Raw genomic sequence first — 20,265 nt, forward strand, 5'->3', positions numbered from 1 at the left:
CTATGACAAATTAACTGCATGGTTAGACCGAATTTACAAGTTACATCGAACTGTATGACGTGTGCCACCCGCCAGTTCAGACGAAAAATACTACAAATTAGTATACTATGACAAATTAACTGCATGGTTACACCGAATTTACAAGTTACATCGAACTGTATGAAGTGCGCCACCCGCCAGTTCCGATGAAAAATACTACAAATTAGTATACTATGACAAATTAACTGCATGGTTAGACCGAATTTACAAGTTACATCAAAATGTATGAGGTGTGCCACCCGCCAGTTCAGATGAAAAATACTAAAAATTAGTATACTATGACAAATTAACTGCATGGTTAGACCGAATTTACAAGTTACACCGAACTGTATGAGGTGTGCCACCCGCCAGTTCAGAGGAAAAATACTACAAATTGGTATACTATGGCAATTTAACTGCATGGTTAGACCGAATTTACAAGTTACATCCAACTGTATGAGGTGTGCCACCCGCCAGTTCAGATGAAAAAAAATTCAAATTAGTATACTATCACAAATTAACTGCATGGTTAGACCGAATTTACAAGTTACATCGAACTGTATGACGTGTGCCACCCACCAGTTCAGACGAAAAATACTACAAATTAGTATACTATGAAAAATTAACTGCATGGTTACACCGAATTTACAAGTTACATCGAACTGTATGAAGTGCGCCACCCGCCAGTTCCGATGAAAAATACTACAAATTAGTATACTATGACAAATTAACTGCATGGTTAGACGGAATTTACAAGTTACACCGAACTGTATGAGGTGTGCCACCCGCCAATTCAGATGAAAGATACTACAAATTAGTATACTATGACAAATTAACCGTATGGTTAGACCGAATTTACAAGTTAGACCGAACTGTATGAGGTGTGCCACCCGCCAGTTCAGATGAAAAATACTAAAAATTAGTATACTATGACAAATTAACTGCATGGTTACACCGAATTTACAAGTTACATTGAACTGTATGAGGTGTGCCACCCGCCAGTTCAGATGAAAGATACTACAAATAAGTATACTATGACAAATTAACCGTATGGTTAGACCGAATTTACAAGTTACACCGAACTGTATGAGGTGTGCCACCCGCCAGTTCAGATGAAAAATACTACAAATTAGTATACTATGACAAATTAACTGCATGGTTAGACCGAATTTACAAGTTACATCGAACTGTATGAGGTGCGCCACCCGCCAGTTCAGATGAAAAATACTACAAATTAGTATACTATGACAAATTAACTGCATGGTTAGACCGAATTTACAAGTTACATCGAACTGTATGACGTGTGCCACCCGCCAGTTCAGACGAAAAATACTACAAATTAGTATACTATGACAAATTAACTGCATGGTTACACCGAATTTACAAGTTACATCGAACTGTATGAAGTGCGCCACCCGCCAGTTCCGATAAAAAATACTACAAATTAGTATACTATGACAAATTAACTGCATGGTTAGACCGAATTTACAAGTTACACCGAACTGTATGAGGTGTGCCACCCGCCAGTTCAGATGAAAGATACTACAAATTAGTATACTATGACAAATTAACCGTATGGTTAGACCGAATTTACAAGTTAGACCGAACTGTATGAGGTGTGCCACCCGCCAGTTCAGATGAAAAATACTAAAAATTAGTATACTATGACAAATTAACTGCATGGTTAGACCGAATTTACAAGTTACATTGAACTGTATGAGGTGTGCCACCCGCCAGTTCAGATGAAAGATACTACAAATTAGTATACTATGACAAATTAACCGTATGGTTAGACCTAATTTACAAGTTACACCGAACTGTATGAGGTGTGCCACCCGCCAGTTCAGATGAAAAATACTACAAATTAGTATACTATGACAAATTAACTGCATGGTTAGACCGAATTTACAAGTTACATCGAACTGTATGAGGTGCGCCACCCGCCAGTTCAGATGAAAAATACTACAAATTAGTATACTATGACAAATTAACTGCATGGTTAGACCGAATTTACAAGTTACAGCCAACTGTATGAGGTGTGCCACCCGCCAGTTCAGATGAAAAAAAATTCAAATTAGTATACTATGACAAATTAACTGCATGATTAGACCGAATTTACAAGTTACATCGAACTGTATGAGGTGTGCCACCCACCAGCTCAGATGAAAAATACTACAAATTAGTATACTATGACAAATTAACTGCATGGTTAGACCGAATTTACAAGTTACATCGAAATGTATGAGGTGCGCCACCCGCCAGTTCCGATGAAAAATACTACAAATTGGTATACTATGACAAATTAACTGCATGGTTAGACCGAATTTACAAGTTACATCGAACTGTATGAGGTGTGCCACCCGCCAGTTCAGATGCAAAATACTACAAATTAGTATACTATGACAAATTAACTGCATGGTTAGACCGAATTTACAAGTTACATCCAACTGTATGAGGTGTGCCACCCGCCAGTTCCGATTAAAAATACTACAAATTAGTATACTATGACAAATTAACTGCATGGTTAGACCGAATTTACAAGTTACACCGAACTGTATGAGGTGTGCCACCCGCCAGTTCAGATGAAAAATACTACAAGTTAGTATACTATGACAAATTAACTGCATGGTTAGACCGAATTTACAAGTTACATCGAAATGTATGAGGTGCGCCACCCGCCAGTTCCGATGAAAAATACTACAAATTGGTATACTATGACAAATTAACTGCATGGTTAGACCGAATTTACAAGTTACATCGAACTGTATGAGGTGTGCCACCCGCCAGTTCAGATGAAAAATACTACAAATTAGTATACTATGACAAATTAACTGCATGGTTAGACCGAATTTACAAGTTACATCGAACTGTATGAGGTGTGCCACCCGCCAGTTCCGATGAAAAATACTACAAATTAGTATACTATGACAAATTAACTGCATGGTTAGACCGAATTTACAAGTTACACCGAACTGTATGAGGTGTGCCACCCGCCAGTTCCGATGAAAAATACTACAAATTAGTATACTATGACAAATTAACTGCATGGTTAGACTGAATTTACAAGTTACATTCAACTGTATGTGGTGTGCCACCCGCCAGTTCAGATGAAAAATACTACAAATTAGTATACTATGACAAATTAACTGCATAGTTAGACCGAATTTACAAGTTACATCCAACTGTATGAGGTGTGCCACCCGCCAGTTCAGATGAAAAATACTACAAATTAGTATGCTATGACTAATTATCTTTAAATCATTGTTGCCACATGCAGATGTGTTTATTAGAAAGAGATCACTTGTGTTTGATGTATTTGCCACTGAACGATGACTGACAATTTCCTCAGACCCAAGGGACAGTGAAACCTTTCTTGATTTTTGTCAAAAAACTTACAGTATATGAACAGAGAAGTCACTGATTGTTGCAGTGAATATTTCTCCCTTGTATTCACCCAGTTCAATGTGAGAGCATTCGACTCTTCCATAATTACCTGATGTCTGGAACAAATTTACTTGACCCAGCTAAAACAGTTTGACCTAATAATGTTCACAAGGGATATCCAAAATGGCAATGAAACTTCTACCCTCGCAAGTTTTGACACAAAGACATCAATTATTATTCACAATTGCATCACAATTTGCAATCAGCACTGTCTGTTTCTTGCATCTCAGGAAATTCCCTCCAATTAAATTTCAATGCTCAATTTCCTTCAGCACTGCATCTTGTGGTTGAAGTACATGAAGGCCCTGGAAAAGAGTCACACCAGTCAATCAATCAATTTATATAATTTCAGAATACCATTTTCGAAGAATGTTGTAACAAATCACTTTGCCATTCATAAGCAATGTTCCTGTGTAGGTGAAACTGAATAATGAAGCTAAGAGCTAAAGGAATTATTGCAAGAAACTTGTATCTTACCATGATGAGCTTAGGCAGACAAAAAAATATATGCAAATGAGCTTACAGTGATTTGAAATCACCCTTAGCTAATCATTAAGTGTAACTCAAGAACTCATTTCGCAAGTTTAGGTGTCGCAGATATCGCATCAGAGTCCGCTTCTGACATATTCAGTTACTTTTTTTTACACCTTTTAAGTCACAATGGAGAAGCATAAATCCACAAAACGTCATTCAGGGAACGTTTTCCAGAGACTTTGCCCCGTGTCGCTCGTGTGGCGTGCAGCAATTCTCGCGAGGATTTTAGAGTAATTCTTGCTCGCACAATTCTGCAACACTGTGGCAAATACGCATAACTCGCTTTTTGAGTTCAGTTATTTTCAATTTACGTATGCTTTGTATGTAGAAAATTGGTTCTGCCTTCAGATAACAACAGTCCAAAACTAGACTGACTACCCAAGAGAGACAGAACTTATTAGTACAAAATAATAATTATTACAAAATTGGTTCTGCCTTCAGATAACAACAGTCCAAACTGGAGTGACTACCCAAGAGAGACAGAACTCGTTAGCGCAAAATAATAATTATTACAAAATTGGTTCTGCCTTCAGATAACAACAGTCCAAACTGGACTGACTACCCAAGAGAGACAGAACTCGTTAGCGCAAAATACACTGTAATAATTATTACAAAATTGGTTCTGCCTTCAGATAACAACAGTCCAAACTGGACTGACTACCCAAGAGAGACAGAACTCGTTAGCACAAAATAATTATTATTACAACATTGGTTCTGCCTTCAGATAACAACAGTCCAAAACTGGACTGACTACCCAAGAGAGACAGAACTCATTAGTACAAAATAATAGTTATTACAAAATTGGTTCTGCCTTCAGATAACAACAGTCCAAAACTGGACTGACTACCCAAGAGAGACAGAACACATTAGTACAAAATAATAGTTATTACAAAATTGGTTCTGCCTTCAGATAACAACAGTCCAAAACTGGACTGACTACCCAAGAGAGACAGAACTCATTAGCACAAAATAATAATTATTACAAAATTGGTTCTGCCTTCAGATAACAACAGTCCAAACTGGACTGACTACCCAAGAGAGACAGAACTCATTAGTACAAAATAATAATTATTACAAAATTGGTTCTGCCTTCAGATAACAACAGTCCAAACTGGACTGACTACCCAAGAGAGACAGAACTCATTAGTACATTTAATAATTATTACAAAATTGGTTCTGCTTTCAGATAACAACAGTAAAAAATGGACTGACTACCCGAGAGAGACAGAACTCGTTAGGGTAAAATAAAAATGATTAAAAAGAGACTGGTTGTGCCTTTTGATAACAAAAGTCAAAAATAGACTATCACATACCAGAAATTATTTAAAATGCAATCTGTTTTGCAATAATAATTTAATATTATAGATACTTTTAAAGATTACATTGAAACTGATCAATGTACTTCAGGTCTGGTATCCAGCTAGCAGCCTAAGGCTGTATTCTGTCCATTACATAAATGTACACTGTAGTGTGTTTCAGTCTGACCTCTACTCAAAAACAACAAACAGCATTTTCCTATGCTGAATTTCTCATTGGGCTAGCTCCGGGTCATTGAGGTACACAAGCAACCCCACCATGACAAGGTATGGACTATGAGGTGGTTGCAAAGTACAAAATGATCAGAAAATCGTCTGGCATTACACAGAGTAAACTCCCAGGAGTCAATCGGTTTAGTAAAAATTTACAAACTAACAAACAAAACAAATGACAAAATTAATTATCCTAATGATCTTTTGCTTATTAGCTTCGCTCCACATAACAAGCTAAATTATGCTTCACAAATTATTATTATTATTATTATCATTATCATTATCATTATCATTATTAGGATATGTTGGTCAAGTTTGTTTTCCATGCTCGACTGGTTATTTCATATTGAACAAGCCTGAACGCAATAATATTGTTTTATTGAAAATGTCCCTAAAGTAGAGAGAAATCTACTGACTTCATTGTGTAACTGTATATTTTCAGCTGACATGTACCCTTTCCATCATTTTGTAGAGCATGGAATATTAGCTCATATCCCAGGATGGCAGGGCCAATGAAAACTTCTGAATTGTATTACAGAATGATAAAATTCTGAGTGACACTTATAGATTTTACTCTGTCTAATGCCAGACGATTTTACTCGTCAATGGGGGCCTCTTCAGGGATGAATGGGTTAAGTACTCATCAAATAAAATTTGAAGTTTTGGTGGGAGAAATTGCAATATTAACTGCATCACAATATGATTGGTGTATTTAGATGGCTAGCTCTACTACATAACAGTACATGTACAGGGTTCTCCCTAGTTTTCAGCGCAACAGGTATGGCACCTTTTCACACCCGTAAAGCAATTGGTTAATGTTGGAGGTTCTGCAAAGGATAAGCGACTTCTGAGTGTTTGCAGGTGGTAATAAGTGCTCTTACAAGCAGTAAATTTTACCAGTAGCTTTATCAATGTTTCATGAAAAATGCTAGTAATGCAAATGCTTTTGAGTAGTCTACATGTACTATGGAATACCCCAGATGACAACTGAATTTTTTTTTTGTTAAGGCCCACATACATGTACATGCAAACAAGCAAGTGACAAGTAACAAGCGAGAAAGCTTGTATACCATGTCATAGGAAATAGTTACATATCACCCTGCACAAGCAATGTGGAATACAGCCGAATATATGCTGTGCAGTTATTGACTGATTGGTTAAATCTTTTTATGACTTGGTATAAAGGGCTTCACATTACTGAACATGTGACATTGTTTGCACAAGGAGCCAGAGCCGGCCAAATTTTTGCGCGGCCCATCAAAGAAATTTGAACGCAAGGTTAAATTCCTAGAATACTTTTTCTCACAGTCTAGGAACAAAGGTGTGAAAAAGCAACGTGATCCCAAACCACACGTCAATAATAATAACACCGTAACTGTTCATTAAAGTTGTTAAGATCGAGATCACGTAGTGCAGTATGACACAGGAATAAAAATAGTAAATGTAGAACCGAAAGAGTTAATTCTCCATGTGAATCGTTCCATGTCTGTTTATATTATTTTCTTGTCATCATGTCACACACCAGGCAGTTACTTTAATGTTTAACTCCTCATTTCACAACAAAAGTAAATGCGATATTGCCAGGCTTGCGGATTTGTTTAATCTAACAGCAGTACCACTAAAAGAGAGGGCCTATTTTCGTCACAATGAGGAGATATGAGCTTCCGCGTCTACTGGCTTGACGGCACAGGATAAAATTGCTTCAGTTGGGCAGCGTGCTGGCAGTCGTTGGGGAACGACAAGCACTGATCAGATCGAGAAGTCTTCTTAAATGCAAAGAGGGTGAGTGGTCGCGTAGAAGAGAATTTCAACTTACGTATATGGTGGCCCAATGTCTATTCGCAAGCAAAATACTGGACATTTGCAACAGAGATTCTTTCTCGGACAAACTGCACTCGTAAATTAACTCATTCATGAGGATTTGGCGTAGTAACTTTTAGGTCTAGTGAAGAACTTATAAAAAAGGCCACTCAAATTCTCCTTCCCTCTTTCTCCTATGACGAAAAGACAATAAAACATGTGCAATATATAGGATATGCACTTTAAACAACAAAAATTGTCAATGTCAAGTGTTTGTCTCTCTGTAAAGAATTCTCTATAGGGTAGACATTGAAAGCTATTTTGTTCAGAAAATTTGTTTCATTCATAAAAGGAGTAATTTTCAATAATGTACATGTACAAACATTACCGTGACTTTCTTTAACTGATCTTGTGTTGCCTGAAAATAAACCTATAATGGTATGATATGAAACACCAAAAGCACCCATTGAATGAAAGTCAGTATACATGTAGATAGTTATAAACTGCATGACAACGACAGTGTCAGCAATTATTCGGTGCCCTTGAATTAAATTTGATTTTTGTCAGCCTTTTCAGGTGATGAGTTGTTTCTTTGTTGTACTTACATCCAGTGTAAGAAATATTGGAAACATAAAAATCCCAGTGAGTTATGAATTGTATACCTCAGGTATATGCTACCCAAGAGGTTACAAAGTGAAATGGTGACACAGTGAGTTATGGATTGTATACCTCAAGTATATGCTACCCAAGAGGTTACAAAGTGAAATGGTGACACAGTGAGTTATGGATTGTATACCTCAGGTATATGCTACCCAAGAGGTTACAAAGTGAAATGGTGACACAGTGAGTTATGGATTGTATACCTCAGGTATATGCTACCCAAGAGGTTACAAAGTGAAATGGTGCCACAGTGAGTTATGGATTGTATACCTCAGGTATATGCTACCCAAGAGGTTACAAAGTGAAACGGTGACACAGTGAGTTAATAGATTGTATACCTCAGGTATATGCTACCCAAGAGGTTACAAAGTAAAATGGTGACACAGTGAGTTATGGATTGTATACCTCAAGTATATGCTACCCAAGAGGTTACAGAGTGAAATGGTGACACAGTGAGTTATGGATTGTATACCTCAGGTATATGTTACCCAAGAGGTTACAAAGTGAACTGGTGAAACAGTGAGTTAATAGATTGTATACCTCAGGTATATGCTACCCAAGAGGTAACAAAGTAAAATGGTGTGACAGTGAGTTAAGGATTGTATACCTCAGGTATATGCTACACAATTAATTATTAATAGCATAGCTGTAAATTTAATTTTGTATACTCTTTCGAATCAACTTTTAGGCCATGCTTTAATTTGCTTTTTCTGTGCAAATACTGTTGCAGCACATCTGGAACAATAACCTAGCGATCAAGTCCACAGAACTGCCTTATCTTGGACAATCAAAGAAATTAGATAATTTATATTTTGGTCAAATTGATGGAAGTAAGATTTGTCATCAAGATACTTTATTTGGGTGGGATTGACGGAGGTATTGACAATTATGGGAGACCAAAGCGAGATAATCTCCCAGGTGGTTTCTTCTGAAGTGTAACCGACCTTTCAGTGAAACCTAGTGTCAAAGGAGTAATCTTATTAAGCGCCCAGTCCAAAATTTAGCTTGCTCTGGCTCCTCTTGCATGAGAAACCAGTGAAGGTACATGTAGTTATACAGGTGACAAGGGAGTAACTACAGAATAACCGGCCACTATTGTGCTCTTGTAGTGGCATCGTTTGAAGAACAAGGCATCTGCAAGTGGCGAATAAGGGGCTGGGTATACAGAGATCCATATATTACATGTAATTCCCTATTCGTTATTATTGTTATTGCCTTAAATGGCCTTAATACAATATAAAGTGAAATTACTAAGGGAGTAGGTCTGCAAAAGTAATGACTGTGCTGAGGCCCTCCTTGGCGTTTTGGGAAACGAGGGAAGATGGCTATTTTGAACTGGGGAACAGAGGAAAAATGACAAAATGTCTTAGGAACAAGGCGACATAAACAATTTTAGGGAGCAAAAAGCTGGGTACAAGTTTGAAAGTAAATTGGGCGGGGAACAAGGGAACAAAACTTTAAAATTTTAATCCATTTAAACTTAAATCAGGTTTGTAAGTAAGATGACGACTTACCGAAAACTCCTCCGGCAGTCTTTTGCTTTTCGTCTCTTTTGAATCTTCCCGCCCATTCGCTAAATGTAGCTGTTCGGCCAGGCCACCCTTTGTTCCAAACGTTCGTAGAACTCCCTTTACGTTTTGAAGAAGGTCTCTATTTTTGCCATGAAGTCTTCACCGATTAACCCTTTCGGAGACTGTCTGAGGTTGAATCATGTCACTGGCGTGTATCTTTCTGGCGAATGCTGATTATCTGACCTGAATTGTCGTTGCCCTTTCTTCCGGATTCCGTCGATGTTTACTGGGTTTATTTGGTGGAATGCGTGCCATTTCACCCGAAAAAAATGTTAAGGAATCGCAAAGATCCAATTTTGGTCGTCCAACAAGGGAAAAAGAGAGGAAGAGCACATGCATTGATCGCCCGCGCGAAAAACAAACCGATAATTCGAACCGATCTCGTTCCCAGAGTCCTTGCGGCGGGGCAATTCACAATGGCGGACAAAGTTGGTGCATCATGTAATTATTGTGAAATGTCCACAATCCTTCTCTTTGTGCCAACATCCAATCACAACCCGTTGTGAGCCCAGTGCGATTCCTGGGGCGCTTTCATTTTGGGTGGAAAAACCGGGGAGAATTTTCTGCTTTAAAGGTGCAGAGCAAATTTCCTCAATCAAAATATGGAACGGGGGAAAGTGTGTTCCTTTTGAGATTTCCTTTTCTGTTTTTCTCAAGAGACTGGATACTAATCACTTAAATAACAAATATGGCTGCCGGATTTTCGATCATTATTTCATAAGAAGTAATTCTCACCTGCAGCTACGGGCTATGAAAGCACCCACGTTAATTGACTGAAACCCGCACGATTAATTTGGGCAGCTAAACACCAATGCTATTTTTTTTTCTTTTTTCAAGGAGCATGGTAAAGTCTGCTTACTAGCCTACATTACTTTCTCAATCTCATTCTGTGCTGGGACTCCTATATCACAAAGGCCTTGATTTACATGTTATTTGCATGATTCATCCCAGCAATTTACACGAAATTTACGCAAAAAAACTATTTTATGGCCAGCTTGTGTCAATTTACATAGATTTTATGGCCTTTGCAATTGTTGTAAACAACTAAAACGGTCTAATCTTGTGAGGCCCTAAGTACCCGTTTATATGGAGAAAAATTGTCCCGGGAAGAAGGGTCACTCGCTTACCGGAGTTACCCCGGACCAGCCAACTTTTCCTACATTTCCCTATAAAATGCGGTTTAAGTAAACTGTTTACATGAGGAAAAAAAATGGCTCGGCTAGAAGGGAAACCCACCTAGCCGGGTCACCCTTTGTCAACGGTAGGGTCGCCCTCCTGGCCAGGCCAACTTTATTCCATGTTAACACTTTGGCTCGCTCAGTGGAGTCAACTTGGTCGAGGCAAGATGATGAGAGAATGCACGAGTACTATCTTCCCAGTCTCCTGATGATCGAAACTGAGCCGGGCAGCTCTTGACTCAGGGAAAAAGGTTAGTTCTTTTCTCACATAAATGCTAGCTAAAGACCCGGCTGGGAGGGTGACCATCTTCCGAGGACAACTTTTCTCCATATCAACAGGGCCTAAGACTTGATCCAAGTCAAACTATTAAAACACATACCGATAGGCATTTTAGAGGTTGCAACCGGCGAACTTTTGATAAACCGAACTCAGTGCAACATGCAGGGCTAATTCAACAGTTTCCCACATAATTTAATTAGGTAATAAATATTCGACACTCAAAATCATCGTGAACAGGGCATACAGATCCAAAACCATTTGGTAACTTAGACAGGACACGCATGATGATAGAGCGCAATTTACAGACATTTTATGAGACATGACCAAACGGCGTAAAATCTTTGTAAATTTTCGATTTATAGACATTTTATAAAGATTTTATAAAGTCTGTAAATTTCAAGTATTTCCTCTTGTTGTTGCTCCAATAATTTATAAACATTTTACAGACATTTTATAGAGCTTTACTCAACAAAACTCTGTAAAATATCTGTAAAATAAATTTACAAAGATTTTATATTTATGGGGTTAAGTGTTAAAGTCTGTAAATTTATTATTTACAGACATTTTATGAAGTCTGTAAATGGTCCAAATTTTCCAGTGTTGCCCCTCTGTCGGAAGAACGCTCCTTAGGCAAAAGACCAAAAGGGGAGCTATATGGAACATTTTTCTTCTGTAAGGTCTTGGGAAAGCAAAAAACATTTTTCGGTGCTCGAAACGGAATAAAACCCAGTGAACAATTCAAAATGCTTTAGAATTACGCCAATCAAATAATTGTTTAGTTAAATAATATTGACCAAAACAGGTCTTCTTACAATCAAGTATAACAAAAAAAAATTGAAAGAATGCATTCAGGGTCAAGAATATTTTTTTAAAATAAAGGATTGCACACTTCGTGTATAGGAAGAAAGTATGAATTTATTTCGTCACGTTACCTGTCTTTTAAGATTTAAGTCAGGCAAAAACATCAGCAAAGGGAAGAGTGGGGCGTTCAATGGTAAAACTGACAGAACATCTCAATTAAGCTCACCCCCATCCCCCACCCCGAACGAAAACATTCGAAATTAGTGAAAAGAATATAAAAGCTAACTATAAAATGAAACTTGTTTGTATCCTAATGGCAAGAATCGCCTAACTTTCTCCCTCTAAATATCTCTGAAATTTTGGCTCTCTATATACAGTAAGGGACCCTTTGACAGATATCTTCCCACAGCTTCAAGAAAAAAAAAAACTACTTTTTGGTTGTCCTCCAAGTAAAAATTCCGAAGTAAATTACTCGTTAAAGTTTTTTTTTTTCGGGAACTAGTCCCAGTCCATTCTCGCTTGGACCGATGAACAATTCTATATGTGCTTAAATAAATTACACCCAGCTTTGCAAGTAAATCAATTCCAAATGGTTCATATAAAATGATATGGAGCGGGGATGACATGCATTAACTTTGGAGAAACTTCATCAACAACTATTTTTTTTATTTGCTGATAAAACTCCGAAATCGCGACTACGAGTACGAGTTTTGAGTTTCACTAACTGTTCTAGTATATTGGAAATCATTGACTATATTAGCAAAAGCAGACTACAGCGGTAACAGAACAGAGTTAAAAAATACTTAATTGCGATAAATTTCATGCTTGAAATGGAATGAAGATAGCATTATCGACGTTACAGTATTCGCTATTAAAATTAGCATCTCATGATTTCAGGGTTTTATCACCAAATTAAGGGATTAGTTGTTAATGAATGTTACCCAAAATTAATGCATCTCGACCCACCCTGGTTCCTTTATCAAATGCTAAATGGAACAAATAGTGCAGAAACTGTATTGGCATGTCGGAAAATATTCTCTAGGCCTGCGCACATAGGAAGCAGAGAGCACAATAAAAATAATAGGTCTCAAAAGAGCCCGACTGCCGAATATTTCTTACTGGTATTGCATGGTATTCCAGACTAAACATAATAATAATAATAATAATAATAATAATAATAATAAAAATAATAATGATGATGATGATGATGATGATAATGGTGATGATGATAATAATAATAATTATAATTATAATTATAATTATAATAATGATAATAATAATAATCAGTTTAGCTCATCGAGTGTTTGTTGCCCTTTATCTACTGCATTAAGAAAAAAAATGGCTCCAAATGTTAGTTTATTTGGGAAAAGAACAAAGATAAAACGAGTCTTGTTTTCCGCCAGGGAGTTTTCAACTGTAACCCAAACTGCAGTTGTTTATTTAAACGTAGGAGACTGTATTGATTGGGATCTTGGAATGGAAAACGGTTTAATACCAGATGAAAGGATAAAGGTACCCACTTTCTTCGCGAGGGCTCCGGGCAGTTATGGTAGATTGAATGACGTAAGAGGATCATGGTGTGCTCCGGGTGATAATGAATATCTGCAGATTGACCTACAGTCGCTTCATGTAATCTGTGCTGTGTCCACTCAAGGAAATGGGGCCACCGTTTTTCCTTCGTGGGTAAAGACTTACACCCTACAGTCATCTATAGACAATAAAAGATGGACAAATTACACAGAAAATGGGCTTGTTAAGGTGAGTTACAAAGTTGTCGATATACCAAGGCATAAACGTTTAAGCCGGTGGACATTTAGTTTATAATCAATGATTACATCATGTCAGTACAAGATGGAATATTAAAATAAAAGTACTTCTTGTACTGAATAACGTCATGCAAATGATAACGAAAGTGCGATTACTTTTTTGCTTTTGTTGTTCTTCAGCGTAATTGGTTTTGAGATAGAACACAGTTAAAAGGTTTTTTCTCCACAAAAACTAATTATATTGAGGACAAAGTTAATGGCATCGGCGCAGGCCAAAACCAACATTTTGCTCATGCTGGATAAAGTGAACTTTGTTCAACGTTTTCCTCCAAAGAAGGCTTCAGCGAGAATTTATTTAACCAGCAGTGAAAGACAATTCACTGCCTTGATTTGTCTTCTTGTTTGTAATTGCACTCAATGGATAACAAACGACAACCTGATAGTCTTCAGTAGAGTCTTTTTTTGCAGATATGTTCATCTTTCTTGTTTAATGCCGGAATTTCTAGCAATTGAGTTGTAACGATTAAGCCTGAAATTGAATATTCTGCGTCACAAGAGCGAGAGGGCCTGGGTTGCAGAAGGTGTAAGTGAGGGATTATAGGTAGTGACCTAAGTGTATCTAAGCTAGGTATAGCACGTGATTAGTCATTCGAGGCCGACACCTATTACCCACGATTATCGAGATTTTTGAACACATTTATCTGTTACGCAATTCTTAGTTTGCACTCACGTGATTAGACGGCCATGTTGGTGCACAAAACAAAAGCAAAATGTCGCTCGCGTTTTGTATAATAATAATGATAACTAGTGGTAACCACAGGTTAGAAAGTGCGGGCCTGAATGCACTTGAAGAGCTTTTAAGATGTTGGGAATGGACAGAAAAGATAGTAATAAGAGCATGTGTATTTTGAAATTGGATGTTTTTAGATATTTTGCCTGAAGTTGTCATAGCTGTTTTACATGTAGTTGAAATGTATTTGAGTGGCTGTTGAATAAGTGACCAAATTTTTCGGCAGAACACAATAATATTTATTGAAAAGTACAAATATGAAGATAAGTTTTAATGTTGTAAAGTTTTTAAGTACTGCAAACATGAACGGGTTCTAATCTACTAGTAACATAAGTGTTATTGTAGAAAACGTTTTGGAGAATTAAAAATGTCAATGGTTTTCAAAAAGTCCAACATACGCTTAGTGAAAAAAAAGGCTTAATAACTGCAACGTTAACGGGTTTTAAACTATATAACCACAAGTTTTCCTAAAGGTTTCTAGAACTCGAAATGCCAGTGGGTTTTAAAACCGCCAACATTTACCCAAGTTTCAATGAAATAAAAGTTTCAAGGAATGTCAATGGCTTCTAATGGATTATTAAGATATGTATTACTGTGATAAGTTTTGAGAACTGCAAAATAATGTCAATATATTCTTAAAAGTCCAACATTAACATTAGTTTTTTTCATTGGTGACACTGAGTGCACAAAACCAGGTGGAGTATCTGCAAAAATAAACGCACAAAAAAAGACAACTGAAGTAAATTAAGTTGGAAGATTTGGAAAATTAGTTTACATATTCTTGTGAAGTGGGAAAAATAACAATTAGAGTACAAACCTTTTCGCTTTGATGCCATGGATCTGTGAATGTGAGAGCACTGGAAAACAAAAAGAAAAAATTACAAAATTTCTCCTACTAATTACAAGTTGTTTTTAGCAATTGATATAATATGGTTTTGAGAAAGTTATCTTTACATAATTATGGTTATACTTAACTTATGAAATGTTTACAATGTATTTACATGCAAAAAGTTGTTTGTTTAGTGTATCATGAGAGAAAGGAGTGAAATTTGAGTCAGTTACATGTAATAATCTGCCTAATATACTCAGTTTTAGGATTACTTTGAACAAGGCAGTGTGAATTACAACGTTAATCTTGGCAAAACTGTGCCGTCGTTTGATTCGACTCGTGGGTTGAGAGAACCAGGTGACCAAACTGGGTCAAAACGCCAAAAAATCATTTTGCCTGTAATGCTTTGAGATAAATGAGACATCTGCGGCAGAAGACTTGGAAGACTTCGCCATGTTTTCCATACAGAGAGTGTTCTATACTTCAGCTCCGTGATCGTGAATCGAAATGGCAAACGGCTCCTTCAAAAAGTGAAAGTTGTTTACCAGAAGATTTAACCGCCCACAACAATAATCAGTATTCAATATAATGTAACTAACCTTACAAAATAACCCGCAGCAAATCCAATTACGCTCGAAGTCCTCGAAGCTCGCCTCAACAACGTCAGCACGTTCGAAGTCCTCGAAGCTCGCCTCCACAACGTCAGCAAAACGTCCTTCGATCCATGTGACAGAAGCTTCTATCCCATGTGACAAAGTGTTATAATTGACACATTTTTCGCATTCTGATCGTTCTTAGTTGCAGAACAAAATTTCGATTACCGGTTTCAGCGTCCCTGTTATAAACGTGGCGCGCACGCGTAATACGCAATCCGCTGGTCACTGTCAAGATTAGGGTTGCGGGCCTCTCTTGGGCCCGCATAATAATAATAATAATAATAAATAATAATAATAATAATAATAATAATAATAATAATAATAATAATAATAACGTTTACACCAACATGGCCGCCATGACGTCCGAAGTATTTGCCTCACTGAATTTGGTTCGGGGAGGATACATTTCCATTTTTTTCCTACAGGGTTTTTGGTTTTCCTATCCGCCAATTCTGCTACTTTGTGTATTGGATATACTTTCCTTGCTGTATTGTTTGTGAAATGTGTTTAGTCAATTTATGTCCGTCCAATAGACGTGGCTTTTTCCAATATTCATGTTGGTAATGTTACGACGGTGTGCTGCCTAAACGTCCAAAGTAAACCTAATCGTATATTTCTCTCGTGTCTGTTGCGCAGTGAAACTGGGTGGTATGTTTAGTCGTTTAGTTATAGATCTCAATTATAATATTAACAGTATGCAATTTTTTTTATGACGCATAAGTGGTAAGAAAAAGAAGAAAAATATTTGACCTCTTGTTCTCATATCACAAGCAAGTGATAACTTGTATTCCTTCTTTGCTATTCATTGGCATAATTTTACATTTTAAGTGGCTCAAATCAGTTTCAACACTTGAAAGAAACGTTCATATTAGAAGGATTCACACTACAACACTTTATCACTTAACAGCAATGTTATGGTACCATATCAAACACCAATTATTGCTGTCATTTTGTGACGTAAAAAGTTACAGTGGCAACAGCTACTCATATCTCAAAAACGAACTAGGTGACCCCCATTTTTTATTTCTGAAATGTAATCAGCATGCCAGAATAAACTTTCTGCATTCACAAGTGAGTTCCGTGATTTCAGTCATTATAGTCCTAACTGGGGCTCTCATTTGTTCAAAGAACTCTTCGAGCGGATGTCTAAAGCCATCGTCAAGTGATGGAAATGTATTTGGGTATGAGATATGGCAATTTTTAAGAGATTTCTGGCTTCCAACATCTTCGACTTGGCTATTCAGTGCAAACTTGAATTTTATTCATAACGGGGGCGTTGTTACCGAGCTATTGTGTTCACGGCCTTGGAATGCAAACATTTTCTCCATTGTTTGCGCCAACTTATCTTCGCTTAATGGACCACTGACTGAGGCAACAAAGAAGACCATGTGCCTACTATGGTGATTCAGTGGCGACTTTTCATATTGTATTGGACGTTTGTGATTTGGTATTTAAACTTAATCCGGGCCAGACAGGAAATGCTCACATAACCTCCATTGTTTCATCGCGAATTGAGAGCCGCGCTCATCCATGCAGGGAGCCAGCACATGACACACTTATAAGTGTTGAGCGTAATGCCATTTTTGGTAACCTGGAAAACTGGGCCTTTCAGTTATGTAGTTTGAATGCAAGCTCATTAAGGAACAAATCATCGGATTTTGTGGACCTGGTGTGTGATATGAGGGCTGAGTTGTTTACGATATGCGAGTCCTGGCTCAATGATCTTGATTCTGCGATTTTAAGTGAGCTCACTCTACCCAGTTATGCTAAGCTTTACCACTGTCCGCGTGCAGATCGTAGGGGTGGCGAGACTGCGCTATTATATGGGGACGGTCTTGATGCAAACAAAGTGTTTTCAGCCGAGCGATCTTCGTTTAAAGTGTCGGAATGGCTTGTGGAGTTTGGAACTGTTCGTCTGCGAGTTGTCATCGTGTATAGACCAACATACTCTGCGGATCATCCCGTGACTACGAGTGTTTTCTTTTATGAATTCTCGGACTACCTTGAGTCATTAGTTATGTGTAATGAGTTACTGTTAACATGTGGCGACATTAATATTCACATGGACGTTCCGTCAGATGCTGACACCATCCGGCTCAAGGACCTGTTGAACTCTATGGGTCTGGTCCAGCATGTTAAACGACCCACTCACATACATGGCCACACCTTGGACTTCATTTATACACGGCAGGCCGATGATATTGTGGATGGTGAACCCCTTTCGGAGAGATATTTCACTGACCATGCTACCGTGATGTGTAAGCTAAGCGTGATGAGGCCTGCGCCAAGAATTAAGCATGCTGAATACAGGAAACTCAAATCAATTGACATAACCAAGTTGAGAAAAGCTAGTCGTAACTCCCAGCTACATCAAGACCCGCCTGATGATTTGAACATGCTGCTCGACTGTTATAATACGACTTAAATCGCTATTAGACGAACACGCGCCGGTTTGTTCTCGTCATGTCATCACTCGATCCAAGCCCCCATTGTTTAATGATAACATAATTCAGGCTCGAAGGGACAGGAGGAAGGCCGAGAGAAGATGGAGGAAAACTAGACTCCCATCAGATCTTGTAGTATTCAACGTTAAGCGGAATTATGTTGTACATCTGATGAACGAAGCTAGGTGTACTCATTACAGGCAATTTATTGACAAGAACAGTTCGGACCAATCAAAGCTGTTCCAGGATAGTAAGAGTCTCTTCCACCTCATACTAACGCCTCTGTTCTCGCAAATGAGATGGGTGAATACTTCATCCATAAAGTAGTTGCTATAAGATCAAAGTTAGCGAGTGACGTGGTCCCTCATGCGGTTTCTACTGAGTGTGCGCCTCACGGTTCATCGAGTACTGATGACGTTGTCACGCTATCAGATTTTCAATCTCTCTCTGAGGAGGCTGTAAGGAAGATGGCTGTGGCTTCCATGAAGACATGTGCTCTGGACCCTTTCCCGTCATCCATCTTGCTGCTTTGTATTGAGGAGCTACTTTCAGTGATTACTAGGATGTTGAACATATCATTAAAGCATGGTTACTTCGCTGACGAATGGAAAAAGGCATTAGTACATCCTCTGCTCAAAAAATCTGGTCTTCAATTGATAAACAAAAACTTTCGGCCTGTGAGTAGCTTACAGTTAACGTCCAAACTTACAGTGAAGGCGGTCGCTGTACAATTACAGGAGCACATGTGAGTCAATGGTTTGTTTCCAGAATTGCAAAGTGCTTACCACCAAAATCATAGCACTGAGACCGCACTACTTAAGGTGAAGAACGATCTCCTAATGGCGATGGATAAAGGTCAAGTTACGTTGTTGGTGCTTCTCGACTTAACCTCTGCATTCGACACCGTCGAACATGAAATCCTTCTAGATCGATTGAGGTCAACAGTTGGGTTGCGCGGGAAAGTACTTTCATGGTTTGAGAGTTACTTTGAGGGCAGGTCGCAGAAGGTGTCGATTAACGGGACTCTCTCAAAGTCATTGAATTTGATGTGTGGAGTCCCCCAAGGGTCATGCCTGGGCCCGCGTTTCTTTACCATCTATGTGAGTAAGCTGTTTCAGATATTAAAACACCATCTGCCCTCCGTTCACACATATGCGGACGACACACACTTGTATTTGTCATTTAGGCAATCAGACACTTTCAGTGAAGTCGAAGCTGTATCTGCCATGCAGAAGTGCATCTGTGATGTCCGAGCATGGATGAGCTTATGCTCAATGATGACAAGACTAAGTTCCTGATTATAGGAACTCGCCAGCAGCTCTCAAAAGTTTCAATCCAAAGCATCAATGTTGGACAGGCTGAAGTCTCTAGTCTCTGCGCGCAATACGGGCACATGCTTTGATACGCATCTAGATATGGGAACTCATATTACAAAGACATGTAGCAGCGGTTTCTATTACTTGTACAGCATACGTCATATTAGAAAATATCTATCCAGAGAATCAACTGAAAAACTGGTACATGCTTTTATTAGTAGTAGATTGGACTATTGTAATAGCCTTTTATATGGAATTCTGGAGTATCAAACTAGGAAACTGCAACGTGTTATGAATGCAATTGCAAGACTTATTTATCGCCCGACTACATCGACATCGACGACTGCATCGGCGGTATTTCATCCAGCAGAGAAGAACTGGATCAATTTATAAACTCCGTCTACTCTTTTCATCCGGCTCTTAAATATACCTGGGAAATTTCGGAAACTTCATTGGCTTTCCTAGATATCAAAGTTTCTGTTAGAAGCAACGTGCTTTGTACTAGTGTGCACCTCAAACCTACAGCTTCACACAGTTATTTGTTGTATTCATCGTCACATCCATTACATGTCAAGAACTCCATTCCTCATTCTCAATTTCTTAGACTTCGACGTCTATGTAGTGATGACTCCGATTTTTCCAGCAAATC

General features: G+C 38.1%; 1 protein-coding gene and 1 pseudogene across 1 annotated transcript in view; both read left to right on the forward strand.

Annotated features, from left to right (window-relative positions):
• Positions 1–13,153: 13,153 nt before the first annotated feature.
• The window catches only part of LOC138007991 (uncharacterized), a 162,152-nt gene continuing 155,040 nt past the window's right edge, over positions 13,154–20,265 (forward strand). Inside the window, exon 1 of the mRNA XM_068855159.1 lies at positions 13,154–13,573. Within this exon, the coding sequence (XP_068711260.1) occupies positions 13,154–13,573 (420 nt within the window). The remainder of the gene's footprint in view (positions 13,574–20,265) is intronic.
• LOC137981246 (uncharacterized) lies at positions 17,919–18,627 on the forward strand (annotated as a pseudogene).

The sequence above is a fragment of the Montipora foliosa genome, chromosome 1, assembly GCF_036669935.1.
Source record: "Montipora foliosa isolate CH-2021 chromosome 1, ASM3666993v2, whole genome shotgun sequence".
Lineage (NCBI taxonomy): Eukaryota > Metazoa > Cnidaria > Anthozoa > Scleractinia > Acroporidae > Montipora > Montipora foliosa.